Here is an 18,698-nt window from a genome sequence, read left to right on the forward strand (position 1 = left end):
CTCTCTCTCTCTCCCCCCCTCCTAGCCTCTCTCGCTATCGAGCCTAGGACCACCGGCTGCTCTCGGGTCCACGCCCAAGGGAGCGAGTCGGTGAGGGAGTGAGTCAGGGCCTAGCGAGGGAGTGAGTCGGGACCTAGCAAGTTGGGGCCTAGTGAGGGAGTGAGTCGGGGCCTAGCAAGTTGGCGAGGGAGTGATTCGGGGCATAGCGAGTCGGCGAAGGAGCGAGTCAGGGCCGAGCGAGGGACCAAGTCGGGGCCTAGCGAGGGAGCGAGTCAGGGCCTAGTGAGTTGGGGCCTAGCGAGGGAGCGAGTCGGTGAGGGAGCGAATATCGGGGCTTAGCGAGGGAGCAAGTCGGGGCCTAGCGAGGGAGCGAGTCGGGGCCTGGCGAGGGAGTGAGTCGGGGCCTGGCGAGTCAGGGCCTAGCGAGGGAGCGAGTCGGCGAGGGAGCGAGTCGGGGCCAAGGGAGGGAGCGAGTCGGGGCCGAGCGAGTCGGGGCCTAGCGAATCGGTGAGGGAGCGATTCGAGGCCTAGCGAGGGAGCGAGTCGGGGCCTAGTGAGGGAGCGAGTCGGGGCTGAGTGAGTCGGGGCCTAGTGAGGGAGCGAGTCGGGGCTGAGTGAGTCGGGGCCTAGGGGGGAGTGAGTCGGGGCTGAGTGAGTCGGGGCCTAGGGGGGAGCGAGCCGGCGAGGGAGCGAGTTGGGGCCTAGCGAGGGAGCGAGCCGGCGAGGGAGCGAGTTGGGGCCTAGCGAGGGAGCGAGTCGGGGCCTAGGGGGGAGTGAGTCGGGGCTGAGTGAGTCGGGGCCTAGTGAGGGAGTGAGTTGGGGCTGAGTGAGTCGGGGCCTAGTGAGGGAGCGAGTCGGGGCTGAGTGAGTCGGGGCCTAGGGGGGAGTGAGTCGGGGCTGAGTGAGTCGGGGCCTAGGGGGGAGCGAGCCGGCGAGGGAGCGAGTTGGGGCCTAGCGAGGGAGCGAGCCGGCGAGGGAGCGAGTCGGGGCCTAGGGGGGAGCGAGCCGGCGAGGGAGCGAGTCGGGGCCTAGGGGGGAGCGAGCCGGCGAGGGAGCGAGTCGGGGCCTAGGGGGGAGCGAGCCGGCGAGGGAGCGAGTCGGGGCCTAGCGAGGGAGCGAGCCGGCGAGGGAGCGAGTCGGGGCCTAGGGGGGAGCGAGCCGGCGAGGGAGCGAGTCGGGGCCTAGCGAGGGAGCGAGCCAGCGAGGGAATCAGCGCTCGGGCCTCAGGTCCTGCTTCTTGACACTGCGTGGAGGGAATGATTCAGGCTGGGGGGGTGGAGCTTGACAGGGAGGGTGGCTTGTCGCCTGTCGGTCAAAAAAGTGCAGTACAAATAGTTAGTTTGATATTTATGTCCCGTTGTTCTGGACTCACCCACAAATGGTAACAATTTCTCCACATCCACCCTATCATAGAATGATTACAGCACAGAAGGAGGCCATTCGGCCCATCGAGCCCGTGCTGGCTCTCTGCAAGAGCACTTCAGCTCGTCCCACTCCCCCGCCCTTTTCAATGTAATCCTGTAAATATTTTTCCTTCAGATACTTAGCCAATTCCCTTTTGAAAGCCACGATTGAATCTGCCTCCGCCACACCTTTGAGGCAATGCAATCGAACTGCTTAATAACTTTAAAAGACATCTGTCAGATGTTGTGACATTGCTGAGTGTTTAATATAGACCCCCAAATAATGAAAAGGAGATAGAGAAGCAAATTTGTAGCCAAATTTCAGAGAAATGTAAAAAAAAAGGCAGTAATAGTAAGGGACTTCAATTACTCTAATATAGACTGGGGGGGGGGGGGGCGGGGGACAGTGCAAGGCGAGGAGAATGAAGAATTCCTAAAATGTGTGCAGGAGAACTTTCTTAATCAATAATGTTTCTAGTTCAATGAGGAAGGAAGCAGTGCTGGATCTATTTCTAGGGAATGAAGTAGGGTAAGTGGAGTGTGTTTCAGTGGGAGAGCATCTGGGTAATAGTGATCATAATATAATGAAAGAAAAAATAAAAGACTGGTATTTATACAGTGCCTTTCACAACCTCAGGACATCTCAAACCGCTTTACAGCCAACAAAGTACTTTTTGAAGTGTAGTCACTGTTGTAATGTAAGAATTAGATTTGAAGTAGTTACATAAAAGGACAAAGAAAAATCAAAAGTAAATAGTGAGCATGATAGTCGGAGACTTCAGGAGGACATTGACAGACTGGTGAAATGGGCAGACACATGGCCGATGCAATTTAATGCAGATAAGTGTGAAGTGAAGCACTTTGGGAGGAACAATATGGAGAGGCAGTATAATTTTATTGGTACTGTTTTGAGGGGAAGTGCAATAGTGGAGGGACCGGGGGGTGCATATTCACAACACCTTGATGGTGGCAGGGCTAGTTGATAAAGCGGTTAAGAAAGCATATGGGATACTTGGCTTTGTAAATGGGACCACTGAATACAAAAACTAGGAAGTCATGCTAAATCTTTACAAATCATTGGTTAGGCCTCAGCTGGTGTATTGTGTACAATTCTTCAGAAAGGATGTCAAGGGCTTGGAGAGGGTACAGATGAGGTTTACTCAGATTATATCAGGGATGAGGGACTTCAGTTTTAGTGGGGAGGCTGGAGAAGCTGGGATTGTTCTCCTAAGAGGAGACCTAATAGAGGTGTTCAAAATTATGAGGGGGTTGATAGAGCAAGTAGGGAGAAACTGTTTCCTCTGGCAAGTGGGTCGGTAACCAGAGGTCAGAGATTTAAAATCATTGGCAAAAGGACTAGATGGGAAATGACGAAAAAAATCTTCACACCGAGGGTTAAGATCTGGAATGGACTACCTGAAAAAGTGGTGGATGCAGATTCCACAGGAAATTTCAAAAGGGAATTGGATATGTACTTGAAGAGGACTAATTTGCTGTGTTATGGGGAGAAAGTTGGGGTGTGGGACTAAATTGGACAGCTCTTTCAGAGAGCCGGCACAGGCGCGATGGGCTGGTGGTCTCCTTCTGTGCTGTAAGATTCTATGATTCTAGGTCTCCTCTTCATCTTCTCTTTTTCAGAGAAACAAGTTCCAGCCTGCTCAATCTTTCCTGATAGTTGCATCCTCTCAATTCTGGTAACAGTCTTGAAATTAGTTTCTGCACTTTCGCCAGTGCATCAATATCCTTTTTCTGGTATGGTGACCAGAACTGCACACACTACTGCAAGCGTGGTTTAACCTTTAATCAAGGTTAAACCACACTTGCAGTACCTCCCTGCTTTTGTATTTTATTCGAGAAATGTATCCCAGTACTTTGTTGCACTCTTTATAGCTTTATCAAATTGTGTTGCTACTTTTAGTGATTTATGTATCTGTATTCCCAAATCTCTTTGCTCCTCTACCCAATTTAGCTTCTTACCTTCCAAGGAATAAATGGCCTCCTTATTCCTCCGACCAAAACAAACTACCTCACACTGTGCTATATTGAATTTCATTTGCCATTTATCTTCCCATTTATTTGCCTGTACGAGAAACTTCCCTTAACTCCTAACCTCTTTTATCTGTTTTGTAGCCACCTTTCAATATATTCTGCTACCTTTCCCCTGACTCCACAAGCCCTAACCTTTGTCATGAGTCTCTTATGTGTCATTTCATATTTCCACTTTGTCTTCCTAATTGTCTCTCCTAAGCTCATCTTATTCTCTTTTGTCACCCTCGACATTATTATCTATGTGCTTGTGTATGCCTGGCATCTTTACCCAGCCAGCCTTTTTTATCCTTGTCCCACATTACAACAGTGACTACGCTCCAAAAGTACTTCATTGGCTGTAAAGCGCTTTGAGACGTCCGGTGGTCGTGAAAGGCGCTATATAAATCCAAGTCTTTATTTATCCATTCTGTACAAAAGTCTCAAGTAGTGGACTCAAAGGTAATAGGGGAGTTCAAGATGCAGTTTGATGCTAGGCTGTGTGATCTGAATGCTGGACCAGTTGAATTGGATGCCAGGCTGGGTAAATTTGGTGCCACATTAGGTGCATAGGAGCACAACGAGGACAAGCGTACTAGCACTGATACACCAAATAAGCTCAACGCAAGCTCAAGGAACAGCACTTCATCTTTCATTTAGGCTCTTTACAGCCTTCTGGACTCAACATCGAGCTCAACAATTTCAGGGCATAATCTCTGCCCATCTTTGGCTACATTTCCCTCCCCCCTCCATCTTATGTTTTTTTCTTCTTTCTCTTTGTCTCTAATGGCAGCTGGTCATTACTCTGCCATTCACACCCTATCCAGATTAACTTTTTTCTAACCTCTATCATTACCATTTCAATTTGGCCCATCATCCCTTTTGTCTCCCTAATCTCTCCTGTCTTCCACCCTATCACAGACCTTCCCTTTTGTTATTTCTTCCCCTCCCCCTTTCAGTGCTTAAGAATGTGCTCTTTTCGAACATTCGGCAATTCTGATGAAGGGTTGGCGACCCGAAAGATTAACTTTGTTTTTCCTCTCCACAGATGCTGCCTGACCCGCTGAGATTTCCAGCATTCTCTGTTTTTATTTCATATTCCAGCATCCGCAGTATTTTGCTTTTGCATCAAATAATAATATTGATTACTGAGAGCCATACCATGCTCTGGGACATCAGAGAAATGCTCGGAGTGACATTAACGATTAGTAAGAGTGACACAGATGGCAAACAAAGTTAACCATGTGATTCTAAGTTTACCGCTAAGAGTCACGGGACATTAAAACATTTCAGGATTTTTCAAACCAAAATTAGTGATTTTTGTTTCTTAACTCATTGTGTATAAGGCTGTGTCTCACCATCATACATTGCCATGGGTGATGGCTCTCTGCCACTCATGACATTAAAACCAAGTTCCTGACTGATCTCTCAGGTGGATGTGAAAGATCCTATGACACTATTTTGAAGAAGGGCAGGGGAGTTATCCCCAGGGTCGTAAACAATATCAACCAACATCACTAAAACAAATGATCTGGCCATTATCACATTGCTGTTTGTGGGACCTTGCTGTGCGCAAATTGGCTGCCACGTTTCCGACATTACAACAGTGACTACACCTCAAAAAGTACTTCATTTGGTTGTAAAGCGCTTTGGAACGTCCGCTGGTCGGGAAAGATGCTATATAAATGCAAGTCTTTCTTTCAGTGGGGCAGGAGATCTAGATCAGTTGCTTTGATAGCCAGAAATTGCAACTATGGAGTGGGGCGAATAAACATCTGGGAGTCCAAAATCCAGCCGCAGTAACTCACCGATTGTGGATTCCCAAGGCGCGCCGCTGTCGAGGAGAGGGCGGAACTCGCTGCTCCGGGACCGATTGTGACCGGGCGCGGCGGCAGGTCGGCGGGTTTAGAGGAAGGGACCGGCGGACAGAGCGGGAGACGGACCAGGCCCGACAGTCAGAGAAAGCCGCGACCGGCTGTTGCAGTGCGCAGGCCCGAGCACCAGGTGCTGGCGTGAGAGCGGGGCAGGCCTGAACCTCGGGGGGAGAGGAGAGAGACAGACTGAGCCCGGGGGGGGAGGGAGAGACTGAGACTGAGCCGTGGGGAGGGGGAGAGACTGAGACTGAGCCGGGGGGAGAGACTGAGACTGAGCCGGGGGGGAGGGAGAGGGAGAGACTGAGACTGAGCCGGGGGGGGGGGAGAGACTGAGACTGAGCCGGGGGGGAGAGGGAGAGACCGAGACTGAGCCGGGGGGGGGGGAGAGACTGAGACTGAGCCGGGGGGGAGGGGGAGAGACTGAGACTGAGCCGGGGGGGAGGGAGAGGGAGAGACTGAGACTGAGCCGGGGGAGAGGGAGAGACTGAGACTGAGCCGGGGGGAGAGGGAGAGACTGAGCCGGGGGGAGAGGGAGAGACTGAGCCGGGGGGAGAGGGAGAGACTGAGCCGGGGGGAGAGGGAGAGACTGAGCCGGGGGGAGAGGGAGAGACTGAGCCGGGGGGAGAGGGAGAGACTGAGCCGGGGGGAGAGGGAGAGACTGAGCCGGGGGGAGAGGGAGAGACTGAGACTGAGCCGGGGGGGAGAGACTGAGACTGAGCCGGGGGGGAGAGACTGAGACTGAGACTGAGCCGGGGGGAGAGGGAGAGACTGAGACTGAGCCGGGGGGAGAGGGAGAGACTGGAGAGACTGAGCCGGGGGGAGAGGGAGAGACTGAGCCGGGGGGAGAGGGAGAGACTGTGCCGGGGGGAGAGGGAGAGGGAGAGGGAGAGACTGAGACTGAGCCGGGGGGGAGAGACTGAGCCGGGGGGGAGAGACTGAGACTGAGCCGGGGGGAGGGAGAGACTGAGACTGAGCCGGGGGGAGAGGGAGAGACTGAGCCGGGGGGAGGGGGCGAGACTGAGACTGAGCCGGGGGGAGAGGGAGAGACTGAGCCGGGGGGGAGAGGGAGAGACTGAGACTGAGCCGGGGAGAGGGAGAGACTGAGACTGAGCCGGGGGGGAGAGACTGAGACTGAGCCGGGGGGAGAGGGAGAGACTGAGACTGAGCCGGGGGGAGAGGGAGAGACTGAGACTGAGCCGGGGAGAGGGAGAGACTGAGACTGAGCCGGGGGGGAGAGACTGAGACTGAGCCGGGGGGGGAGAGACTGAGACTGAGCCGGGGGGAGAGGGAGAGACTGAGACTGAGCCGGGGGGAGAGGGAGAGACTGAGACTGAGCCGGGGAGAGGGAGAGACTGAGACTGAGACTAAGCCGGGGAGAGGGAGAGGGAGAGACTGAGACTGAGCCGGGGGGGGAGAGACTGAGACTGAGCCGGGGGGAGGGGGAGAGACTGAGCCGGGGGGAGAGGGAGAGACTGAGACTGAGCCGGGGGGAGAGAGAGAGAGAGAGACAGCATCAAGGTTGGGGACAGCATCAAACAAAAAATAAGAGATGTGTACAATAAAGGTACAGCAGTTATCATGGGTGACTTTAATCACATATTGATTGGGTTAACCAAACTGGTAGCAATGCGGTGGAGGAGGATTTCCTGGAGTGTATTAGGGATGGTTTTCTAAACCAATATGTCGAGGAACCAACTTGAGAGCTGGCCATCCTAGACTGGGTGATGTATAATGAGAAGGGACTAATTAACAATCTTGTTGTGCGAGGCCCCTTGGGGAAGAGTGACCATAATATGGTAGAATTCTTTATTAAGATGGAGAGTGACACAGTTAATTCAGAAACTCGGGTCCTGAACTTAAGGAAAGGTAACTTCGATGGTATGAGACGTGAATTGGCTAGGATAGACTGGAGAATGATAGTTAAAGGGTTGACGGTGGATAGGCAATGGCAAACATTTAAAGATCACATGGATGAACTTCAGCAATTGTACATCCCTGTCTGGAGTAAAAAAATAAAATGGGGCAGGTGATTCAAACATGGCTAACAAGGGAAATTAAAGATAGTGTTAAATCCAAGGAAGAGGCATATAAATTGGCCAGAAAAAGCAGCAAACCTGAGGACTGGGAGAAATTTAGAATTGAGCAGAGGAGGGCAAAGGGTTTAATTAAGAGACGGAAAATAAGAGTATGAGAAGCAGCTTGCCGGGAACATAAAAACTGACTGTAAAAGCTTCTATAGATATGTGAAGAGAAAAAGATTAGTGAAAACAAACGTAGGTCCCTTGCAGTCAGATTCAGGTAAATTTATAATGGGGAACAAAGAAATAGCAGACCAATTGAACAAATACTTTGGTTCTGTCTTCAGGAAGGAAGACACACATAACCTTCTGGAAGTATTAGGGGACCGAGGGTCTAGTGAGAAGGTGGAACTGAAGGATATCCTTATTAGGCAGGAAATTGTGTTCGGGAAATTGATGGGATTGAAGGCCGATAAATCCCCGGGGCCTGAAAGTCTGCATCCCAGAGTACTTAAGGAAGTGGCCATAGAAATAATGGATGCATTGGTGATCATTTTCCAACAATCTATCGACTCTGGATCAGTTCCTATGGACTGGAGGGTAGCTAATGTAACACCACTTTTTAAAAAGGGAGGGAGAGAGAAAGCGGGTAATTATAGACCGGTTAGCCTGACATCAGTAGTGGGGAAAATGTTGGAATCAGTTATTAACGATGAAATAGCAGTGACAGGATCGGTCCAAGTCAGCATGGATTTATGAGAGGGAAATCATGCTTGACAAATCTTCTGGAATTTTTTGAGGATGTGACTAGTAGAGTAGACAAGGGAGAACCAGTGGATGTGGTTTATTTGGACTTTCAAAAGGCTTTTGACAAGGTCCCACACAAGAGATTAGTGTGCAAAATCAAAGCACATGGTATTGGGGGTAATATACTGACGTGGATAGAGAACTGGTTGGCAGACAGGAAGCAGAGAGTCGGGATATAAGCGGGTCCTTTTCAGAATGGCAGGCAGTGACTAGTGGGGTACCGCAGGGCTCAGTGCTGGGACCCCAGCTCTTTACAATATACATTAATGATTTGGATGAAGGAAGTGAGTGTAATATCTCCAAGTTTGCAGATGACACTAAACTGGGTGGTGGCGTGAGCTGTGAGGGGGACGCTAAGAGGCTGTGGGGTGAGTGGACAAATGCATGACACATGCAGTATAATGTGGATAAGTATGAGGTTATCCACTTTGGGGCAAAACCACGAAGACAGAATATTATCTGAATGGCGGCAGGTTAGGAAAAGGGGAAGTGCAACAAGACCTGGGTGTCATGGTTCATCAGTCATTGAAGGTTGGCATACAGGTACAGCAGGCGGTGAAGAAGGCAAATGGTATGTTGGCCTTCATAGCAAGGGGATTTGAGTATAGGAGCAGGGAGGTCTTACTGCAGTTGTACAGGGCCTTGGTGAGGCCTCACCTGGAATATTGTGTTCAGTTTTAGTCTCCTAATCTGAGGAAGGACGTTCTTGCTATTGAGAGTGTGCAGTGAAGGTTCTCCAGACTGATTCCTGGGATGGCAGGACTAACATATGAGGAGAGACTGGATCAACTGGGCCTTTATACATTGGCATTTAGAAGGATGAGAGGGGATCTCATAGAAACATATAAGATTCTGACGGGACTGGACAGGTTAGATGCGGGTAGAATGTTCCCGATGTTGGGGAAGTCCAGAACCAGGGGACACAATCTTAGGATAAGGGGTAGGCCATTTAGGACTGAGATGAAGAGAAACTTCTTCACTGAGAGTTGTTAACCTGTGGAATTCCTTGCCACAGAGAGTTGTTGGTGCCAGTTCATTGGATATATTCAAGAGGGAGTTAGATATGGCCCTTATGGCTAAGAGGATCAAAGAGTATGGAGAGAAAGCAGGAAAAGGATACTGAGGGAATGATCAGCCATGATCTTATTGAATGGTGGTGCAGGCTCAAAGAGCCGAATGACCTACTCCTGCACCTATTTTCTATGTTTCTATGTTTTCTATGTTTCCATGAGAGACAGACTGAGCCGCAGGGCGGGTGGGGGGAGGAGGAGAGACAGACTGAGTCTGGGTGTTATGATTATTCCACTACCAGAGCAGTTGGGTTTCTACTACAATCTGGCAGCCCACACAGAACCAGATTTTATTGAGCTCAGTTTTACGATGATTTGAATGTGTGACCTCTCGAATTCTAGTCCAGTACTGTAGGCACTATACGACCACACTGGCAAACGTTGGCAATGTTAAGGCAAAGGACTAGGATTGTTGCAGCTTTGACAGTGATGTTGATTTTCTTGTTGCAGGTGTGACTGATCCAGGCTGACACCATGAACACAAGCCCGGGCACTGTGGGCAGTGACCCTGTCATCCTGGCCACCGCTGGCTACGACCACACAGTTCGCTTTTGGCAGGCGCACAGTGGCATCTGCACCCGGACTGTGCAGCACCAGGACTCCGTATCCTTGCAGCTCGGCCTCGGCCCAATCTGCGCATAGCAAGATCGCACAAACAGCAAATGAGATGAATGACCAATTGAGTTAATTTAGTGAAGTTGATTGAGGGATAAATGTTGGCCATGACACTGGGGAGAACCCCTTCCCCCCCCCCCCCCCCCCCCCCCGCTCTTCTTCGAATAGTGCCATGGGATCCTTTACATCCACCTGAGAGAGCAGACAGGGCCTCGGTTTAATGTTCCATCTGAAAGACAGCCCCTCCAACAGTGCAGCGTTCCTTCAGTACTGCACTTGTGTGTCAGTCCAGATTATATGTTCAAATCTCTAGAGTACTTTTATAATTACTCCTCCATAACACTGTCAATAAAATTTGCAGACATTAAATATAATCGGATTTCCTGTCTGCAGCTGGCCGGTTGTCATAGAATTAAAATTTACAGCACAGAAGGAGGCCATTTGGCAAATTTTTTCTATACCAGCTGCAAAAGAGCTATCCAGCCTAATTCTAATTTCCAGCTCTCGGTCCGTAGCCTTGTAGGTTATGGTACTTCAAGTGCACATCCAAGCACTTATTAAATGTGATGAGGGTTTCTCTCTCCACCACCCTTTCAGTCAGTGAGTTCCAGACCTCCTCCACCCTCTGGGTGAAAAAAGTTCCACTCCATTCCCCTCTGAATCTCCTCGCAATTACTTTAAATCTATGCTCCTGGTTATTGACCTCTCTCCTAAGGGAAGTAGGTCTTTCCTATCCACTCTATCTAGGCCCCTCATAATTTTATGCACCTCAATTAAGTCTCCCCTCAGCCTCTGTTCAAAAGAAAACAACCCCAGCCTATCTTTCCTCGTACCTAAAATTCTCCAGTCCTGGCAACATCCTCCTAAATCCTCTGTACCCACTCTAATGGAATCACATCTTTCCTGCAATGTGGACCAGAACTGTACGCAGTACTGTAGCTGTGGCCTAACTAGTATTTTATACAGTTCAAGCATAACCTCCTTGCTCTTGTATTCCATGCCTCGGTTAATAAAGGAACGTATCCTGTATGCCTTCTTAACCACCTTATTTGCTTGTCCTACCTTCAAAGGTCTGTGGACATCCAATGCAAGTTTCTTCTGTTCCCCCGACACACTTCTCAGCATCATATAGTTTATTGTGTATTCCCTTGCCTTGTTAGCCCTCCCAAATGCGTTACCTAAACATTTGAGATTTGAACTCTGATAGTTGGATTCGAAGTTCCGAGTGCTAACCATCACACCATGGGATTTTCTGTCTAAATAAATAGTGAATGACCTTCGCCTTGTTGCATAAACAGCACCTCTGTGCAATTACACAATTATAAGATAAGCAATGATTTATTGCAGTTAAACAGAGTGACTCGTGCCCTGCTGAGTAAGCAGTGGCTACAGTTTTAGAGCAATGAGCCCTGGTTGATGCTGAATTTTTAATGACTGTAGACACTGTCCTTGGTTGCGTACTTTCATATATGAGGTATTCAGCACTCATTTCAGGAAGCCCCAGTGCATTTTAATATACAAGGCATCTTGAGGCTGAACACTGCTTTTAAGTGAATTAAAGCTAGTTCATTCTATGTTCCACCAACGGGTAGAAAGAAAAACTGAATGCTGAGAATCTGAAATAGAAACGGGTTTTGATACACAGTTTCCATCTAAACTCTGCTGCGGCCGGATCAGTACTGCGTGCAGTTTTGGTCACCTTACTTAAGGAAGGATATACTGGCTTTGGAGGGGGTACAGAGACGATTCACTAGGCTGATTCCGGAGATGAGAGGGTTACCTTATGATGATAGATTGAGTAGACTGGGTCTTTACTCGTTGGAGTTCAGAAGGATGAGGGGTGATCTTATAGAAACATTTAAAATAATGAAAGGGATAGACAAGATAGAGGCAGAGAGGTTGTTTCCACTGGTCGGGGAGACTAGAACTAGGGGGCACAGCCTCAAAATACGGGGGAGCCAATTTAAAACCGAGTTGAGAAGGAATTTCTTCTCCCAGAGGGTTGTGAATCTGTGGAATTCTCTGCCCAAGGAAGCAGTTGAGGCTAGCTCATTGAATATATTCAAGTCACAGAGAGATAGATTTTTAACCAATAAGGGAATTAAGGGTTACGGGGAGAGGGCGGGTAAGTGGAGCTGAGTCCACGGCCAGATCAGCCATGATCTTATTGAATGGCGGAGCAAGCTCGATGGGCTAGATGGCCTACTCCTGTTCCTAATTCTTATGTTCTTATGTTCTTCTCCATAAGGAATTTCCAGCATTCTCTTTCCTTGCTTCCGATTTGCGCATTCCATTTCCGCTTTCATTCTGCATTCTCCTGTTTCTTTTTGTCTTGCTTTGAGCATTCCTCCCACCGCATCCTCACAGTGAGAAGGGACCTAAACCTATACAACATGTTGCATATGCCTTCCCCTCGGTGTCATGGGCCAGGTTCATGTCCTGTGCCAACTTATAAGCATCAATCTGTGTCTGAATGCTCAGTGTCACCGTGCTCAGTTGCACTGTGTAGAGCCACTGGGGTGTCCCCGATTTCCACCATCTATAGTCACGGGCCGAAGGGACAGCATCATTGAAACTTTCAGTGAGTTACTTGTGTTAGGATCTGGGCCTGTGAATTACTGTAAATTCCTGCTTTGTTCTTTCTACTTTCTTAACAAAGTTCCCAGCAGGTGAATGCCTTGGAAATCACCCCGGACCGCAGTATGATCGCAGCAGCAGGTAAGCAGAGAGGCAAGCACCTGTGCACTCCCATCCACCGTGACGTTTTATTGGCCAGCCCTGTGGGTCATGACCCCTGCACCACTGTGAAATGTGTTATTGACCTCCTCGTTACTTGTGAAACTCCAAAAGCAGTTTGACGCACAACTCCTGTGTAGTTTAAGTGGAATTAGGATCTGTGAAGCACACAGCATTCCCAACATTAAGGGCATTAAGTTCCACCTATCCTCTGCCCTATGGTGGGGGGAAGGAATGTTTTTTCTAATCTGTAATCTTGCTCAATGCTGGTGAATTTTGCACTTGTGTCCTGAAACACTTAATTTTCCTGAAAGATGAAAGTGAGTGGTGTTAGTGGTGCCCAGCCAGTGAAAGGCCTGATGGATCTTCTTTTGCCGAGTTTTGCATCAACTATTTCTAACGGGGACTTCATTTTGACCTTGTTGCTGCTCAGTCTTGCAGCACACAACTCGACTCGTAGCCACGTTACACAGTGTAGACAGGGGGTACTTGTGCATGAAACACAAAAGGTTAGTATGCAGGTACAGCAAGTGATCAGGAAGGCCAATATCCTTACTATACAGTATAAATGCACACGAGGCCCATACTAGAGACAAGGTCACTCTGTGACCAGTTACATTTATTACCAAGACCTCAAGAGGCAGACGGTGGGTGGAGCTTCCCCTTTTATACCGGAAAGTCCAGGTTACGCGTGTCTCCCACAAGTTCGCCCCCTGTGATCAGTATTCTCAAGGTGTACAACTTAGGTCAGCTTATACATGGGTTACAATGATAGTTGAATACATGACATCACCATCCCGCCCCCTCAAAGTCTTATTGGGATCACAGGTTGAGTCTCTCTGGTGGTTTACGCTCCCTTGTCGTGCGCCTGAGTTGGGGCTCCGGTTGTTGGCCGCTGACCTGAGTGTCTGCTGTTTGTGGTGCCTCAGGCCTGTCCGGACTACCTACAGTGACTGGTCTCTCCTCCACTTGGTTCCGGTGTTCGGTCACCTGTGGTGGATTAAACCCTACGTCGTGTTCTTCCTCTGCTTCTTCTATGGGGTTGCTGAACCTCCTTTTAGTTTGATCCACGTGTTTGTGGCAGATTTGTCCATTGGTAAGTTTAACTACCAAAACCCTATTCCCCTCTTCGGCAATCACAGTGCCTGCAAGCCATTTGGGCCCTGCAGCATAATTAAGGACAAAAACAGGGTCATTGGCATTAATACATCGTGCCCTCGCATTCCTGTCATGGTAGTCACATTGTGACTGACGCCTGCTCTCAACGATTTCTTTCATGGTGGGGTGTATAAGGGATAACCTGGTTTTGAGCGTCCTTTTCATTAGCAGCTCTGCAGGCGGAACCCCTGTGAGCGAGTGTTGTCGGGATCTATTGGCCACCAGGAGGCGTGACAAGCGGCTTTGTAGGGAACCCCCTTGGATTCTGAGCATCCCCTGTTTGATTATCTGCACTGCTCGTTCTGCTTGGCTGTTTGAGGCCAGCTTGAACGGTGCCGTTCTGACATGGTTGATTCCATTGCCTGCCATAAAGTCCTGGAATTCAGTGCTTGTGAAGCACGGGCCATTGTCGCTGACCAAGACGTCCGGTAGACCATGGGTGGCAAACATTGCCCGTAGACTTTAAACCGTGGCAGAGGATGTGCTTGAATTTAAAATGGCACACTCAATCCCTTTGGAGTAGACGTCTACTACAACCAAAAACATTTTTCCCATGAAAGGACCTGCATAGTCCACATAGATGCGTGACCATGGCTTGGCGGGCCAGGACCGGGGGCTAAGGGGGGCTCCCCTGGGTGCGTTGCTCAGCTGAGCACACATGTTGCACCTGCGAACACAAAGTTCCAGGTCTGCATCTATCCTTGGCCACCAAACGTGTGACCTGGCAATTGCCTTCATCATGGCAATGCCCGGGTGCTCATTGTGAAGTTCGTTGATAAACACCTCTCTGCCCTTCTGGGGCATGACTACTCGGTTTCCCCACAGTAGGCAATCAGCCTGAATCGAGAGCTCATCCTTGCGCCTATGAAATGGTTTAAACTCCTCAGGGCATGCCCTGTACGTGGCTGCCCAGTCCCCATTCAGGACACATTTCTTAACTAAAGACAGTAGCGGGTCTTTATTTGTCCAGACTTTAATCTGAAGGGCTTTCGAAAGCTTCAACAGCCACGACTATCTTGGCATCATGCTCAGATGCCTCCTCAGTGGTGGCTAGTGGGAGCCTACTGAGTGCATCGGCGCAGTTTTCGGTGCTCGGTCTGTGCCAAATTGTGTAGTCATAGGCAGCTAACGTGAGTGCCCACCTCTGTATGCGGGCCGATGCATTTATGGCCTTGTTGTCGGCCAAAAGGGACGTTGGGGGTTTGTGATCTGTCTCCAGCTCAAATTTCCTGCCAAACAGGTACTGGTGCATTTTTTTTTTTTACTGTGTATGCACACGCTAGCGCTTCCTTTTCTGCCATCCCGTAACCCCTTTCTGCCTGGGACAGACATCTGGAGGCATAAACTATCGGCTGTAACTGACCATTGGCATTCAAATGCTGCAACACACACCCGACCCCATAGGACGACGTATCGCACGTTAAAACTAGTTTCTTACACGGATCATATAATGTTAACAGTTTGTTGGAGCATAACAAATTGCGTGCTCTATCAAAAGCCCTTTCCTGGCTGTTCCCCCAGACCCATTCGCGACCTTTGCGTAGGAGCACGTGTAGCGGCTCTAACAGCGTGCTCAATTTGGGAAGAAAGTTGCCAAAGTAGTTTAGGAGCCCCAGGAACGAACGCAGCTCCGTCGTGTTACAGGGTCTGGATCGCTTCCGTTTTGGACGCAGTCGGTCTGATCCCGTCTGCTGCTACCCTCCTCCCCAGGAATTTTACCTCTGGAGCTAAGAAGACGCACTTTGCCTTTTTCAGTCGCAGCCCTACCCGGTCCAGTCTGCGTAGCACCTCCTCCAGGTTGTGGAGGTGTTCTTCAGTATCGCGACCCGTGATGAGGATGTTGTCTTGAAAAACCAACATCCTTGGAATCGACTTGAGGAGACTTTCCATATTTCGCTGAAAGATTGCGGTGGCCGAACGAATCCCAAATGGACATCTGTTGTACTCAAACAACCCCTTGTGTGTCGTGATGGTGGTCAGCTTCTTCGACTCACTCGCCAGCTCCTGGGTCATGTAAGCTGAGGTCAAGTCCAATTTTGAAAAAAGTTTGCCACCAGATAGCGTCGCAAAGAGGTCCTCCGCTCTCGGTAGCGGGTACTGGTCTTGGAGTGACACCCGATTGATGGTTGCCTTGTAATCACCACATATCCTGACCGACCCATCTGCCTTGAGCACCGGCACGATCGGGCTCACCCAGTCACTGAATTCGACTGGCGAGATGATGCCTTCGCTCAGCAGGCGGTCCAATTCGCATTCTATCTTTTCCCGCATCACGTACGGCACCGCTCTGGCCTTGTGGTGTACTGGCCTGGCGTCCGGGTTTATGTGAATCACTACCTTGGTTCCCATGAAAGTGCCGATGCCGGGTTGAAATAATGAGCCAAATTTGTCCAGGACCTGTGAGCATGATGCTCGCTCCACAGAAGAAATTGCATTGACATCGCCCTATTTCTAGTGCATGACAGCAAGCCAACTCCTCCCCAGTATTGCAGGACTGTCCCCCGGGACAATCCAGAGTGGCAACCTGTTCTCCGAATCTTGTGGGTCACGACTACCGTGGCGCTGCCTAGCACCGGAATTATCTCCTTTGTATATGTCCGTAGCAGTGCATCAATCGGTAATAATTTTGGCCTCCTGGCTTTGGACACCCACAACCTTTCGAACTGTTTGATACTCATCAGGGACTGGCTGGCCCCCGTGTCTAGCTCCATTAATACTGGGATGCCATTGAGGAGCACTTTCATCATTATCGGTGGTGTCCTGGTATATGAACTGTATGTGTGCTCCACATGAACTCGCTGAACTTCAGCTTCCAGCGATTTCCCCCAGTATTCATTTGGCCTCGTAGGGCTTACATCGGGCCCGTCCTCCTCGTACATCAACCTGGCTGCAGGCTTGCTGCACATACGCGCCAAGTGACCGCTGACGTTGCAGTTTCTGCAGGTATATTGCTGATACCTGCAAGCTCTGGCTGGGTGTTTGCCTCCACACCTCCAGCATGAGCTGAAGACCCCGTTGTTGGAAACAAAAGGTCTATTACCAGTCGATCGTCTCTGACTGTCTCTGTAACTGTCCTTAAGCGCACCATTAACAGGTGTTGATGGCCCCATTACTGGCCGCATTGTCCATTGCGATGGCATGAATCGCCGTTCAGCTAGCCATTGTCTCTGTTGAATTCCCCCTTTGGGTTCGACTACATGCTGGGGCATGTCCGATTGCCCTTGTCTGCCTAGAGAACTGTGTGCCGCGTTAACAATGTTGACTCCCTGGTCGTTTGCCGCATTTGAGCCAAGATTTTTTGCCATAAATCATTCTGGTCTCTTCCTCCCCTGAGATAATTGTCTGGGCTATCAGAGCCGCCGCTTCCAAGGTCAAGTCTTTGGTCTCAATCATTTTGCTGAAAACCCCAGCGTGCCCGATGTCCTCAATAAAAAAAAAGTCTCGCAGCATCTCCGCTCTGCATGCATCTGTGAACTTACATAGGCTCGCCAGTCGCCGGAGGTCTGCCACGAAGTCTGGAACGCTTTGCCCTTCTCGCCGCCGGTGCGTGTAAAACCGGTGTCTCGCCATGTGCATGCTGCTCGCCGGTTTAAGGTGTTCCCCAATCAAATTACTGAGCTCTTCGAACGTCTTGTCCGCCGGCTTCTCTGGCGCTAAAAGGTCCTTCATCAGGGAGTACGTTCTGGATCCACAAACCGTCAGGAGATGAGCCCTGCGTTTGTCGGCCGAATCCTGTACCAACCATTCCTTAGTGACAAAACTTTGCTGTAGTCTCTCAATAGAGTCATCCCAATCATCACCAACACAGTACCTCTCGTCTGTGCTGCTAGTGGCCATGCTCGCGTGGTTTAAATCCCAGTTTCTCATCTCCAATGATATGCCCTTGCTATACAGTACAAATGCACACGAGGCCCATACTAGAGAGAAGGTCACTCTGTGACCAGTTACCTTTATTACCAAGACCTCAAGAGACTGATGGTGGGTGGAGCTTCCCTTTTTATACCGGAAAGTCCAGGTTAGGAGTGTCTCCCACAAGTTCGCCCCCTGTGGTCGGTGTTCTCAAGGTGTACAACTTAGGTCAGCTTATACATGGATTACAATGATAGTTGAATACATGACAAATGGGATCTTGGCCTTTATTGCAAAGGGGATGGAGTATAAAAGCCGGGAAAGTCTTGATACAGTTATACAGGGTATTGGTGAGGCCACACCTGGAGTACTGCGTGCAGTTTTGGTTTCTATATTTACGAAAGGATATACTTGCTTTGGAAGCAGTTCAGAGAAGGTTCACTAGGTTGATTCCGGGGATGAGGGGGTTGACTTATGAGGAAAGGTTGAGTAGTTTGGGCCTCTACTCATTGGAATTCAGAAGAATGAGAGGTGATCTCATCGAAACATGTAAGATTCTGAGGGGGCTTGACAAGGTGGTTGCAGAGAAAATGTTTCCACTGATGGGGGAGACTAGAACTAGGGGGCATAATCTTAGAATAAGGGGCCGCCCATTTAAAGCTGAGATGAGGAGAAATTTCTTTTGAGGGTTGTAAATCTGTGGAATTCGCTGTCTCAGAGCTGTGGAAGCTGGCACATTAAATAAATTTAAGACAGAAATAGACAGTTTCTTAAACGATAAGGGGTTATGGGGAGCGGGCAGGGAAGTGGACCCGAGTCCATGATCGGATCAGCCATGATCTTATTGAATGGCGGAGCAGGCTCGAGGGGCCGTAAGGCCTACACCTATTTCTTATGTTCTTATGCTCACAATGCCTGTGCCATCTGGCGAAGTGACACGTTTTCTTTTTTGGCCCAATTTGTAGGTTACCAGCACATCAGAATGTATGACCTGAATTCCAACAACCCGAACCCAGTCATCAACTACGACGGGGTCAGCAAAAACATCACCTCGGTGGGGTTTCACGAGGATGGTCGCTGGATGTACACCGGTGGGGAGGACTGCATGGCCCGAATCTGGGACCTCAGGTCAGAGCAACAACA

General features: G+C 49.7%; 2 protein-coding genes across 6 annotated transcripts in view; one reads left to right on the forward strand and one right to left on the reverse strand.

Moving 5' to 3' along the window:
• Positions 1–18,698, reverse strand: part of LOC139281281 (hexosaminidase D-like) — an 88,371-nt gene that overhangs the window by 65,639 nt on the left and 4,034 nt on the right. The window contains exon 1 of one of the 3 annotated variants that reach the window (XM_070901387.1): positions 5,237–5,287. The exons of the other annotated variants lie outside the window; for them this stretch is intronic. The gene's annotated coding sequence lies outside the window, so the exon portion shown is untranslated. Of the gene's footprint in view, positions 1–5,236; positions 5,288–18,698 lie in introns of those variants that run through there. 3 annotated transcript variants of the gene reach the window in all.
• The window catches only part of mlst8 (MTOR associated protein, LST8 homolog (S. cerevisiae)), a 30,545-nt gene that overhangs the window by 4,664 nt on the left and 7,183 nt on the right, over positions 1–18,698 (forward strand). The window contains exons 1-4 of one of the 3 annotated variants that reach the window (XM_070901389.1): positions 5,315–5,432; positions 9,648–9,800; positions 12,479–12,530; positions 18,521–18,683. In XM_070901389.1, the coding sequence (XP_070757490.1) occupies positions 9,672–9,800; positions 12,479–12,530; positions 18,521–18,683 (344 nt within the window). In that variant the 5' untranslated portion in view covers positions 5,315–5,432; positions 9,648–9,671. Of the gene's footprint in view, positions 1–5,314; positions 5,433–6,809; positions 6,867–9,647; positions 9,801–12,478; positions 12,531–18,520; positions 18,684–18,698 lie in introns of those variants that run through there. The other 2 variants (XM_070901390.1, XM_070901391.1) reach the window with 2 other exon arrangements.

The sequence above is a fragment of the Pristiophorus japonicus genome, chromosome 15 (assembly GCF_044704955.1).
Source record: "Pristiophorus japonicus isolate sPriJap1 chromosome 15, sPriJap1.hap1, whole genome shotgun sequence".
Classification (NCBI taxonomy): domain Eukaryota; kingdom Metazoa; phylum Chordata; class Chondrichthyes; family Pristiophoridae; genus Pristiophorus; species Pristiophorus japonicus.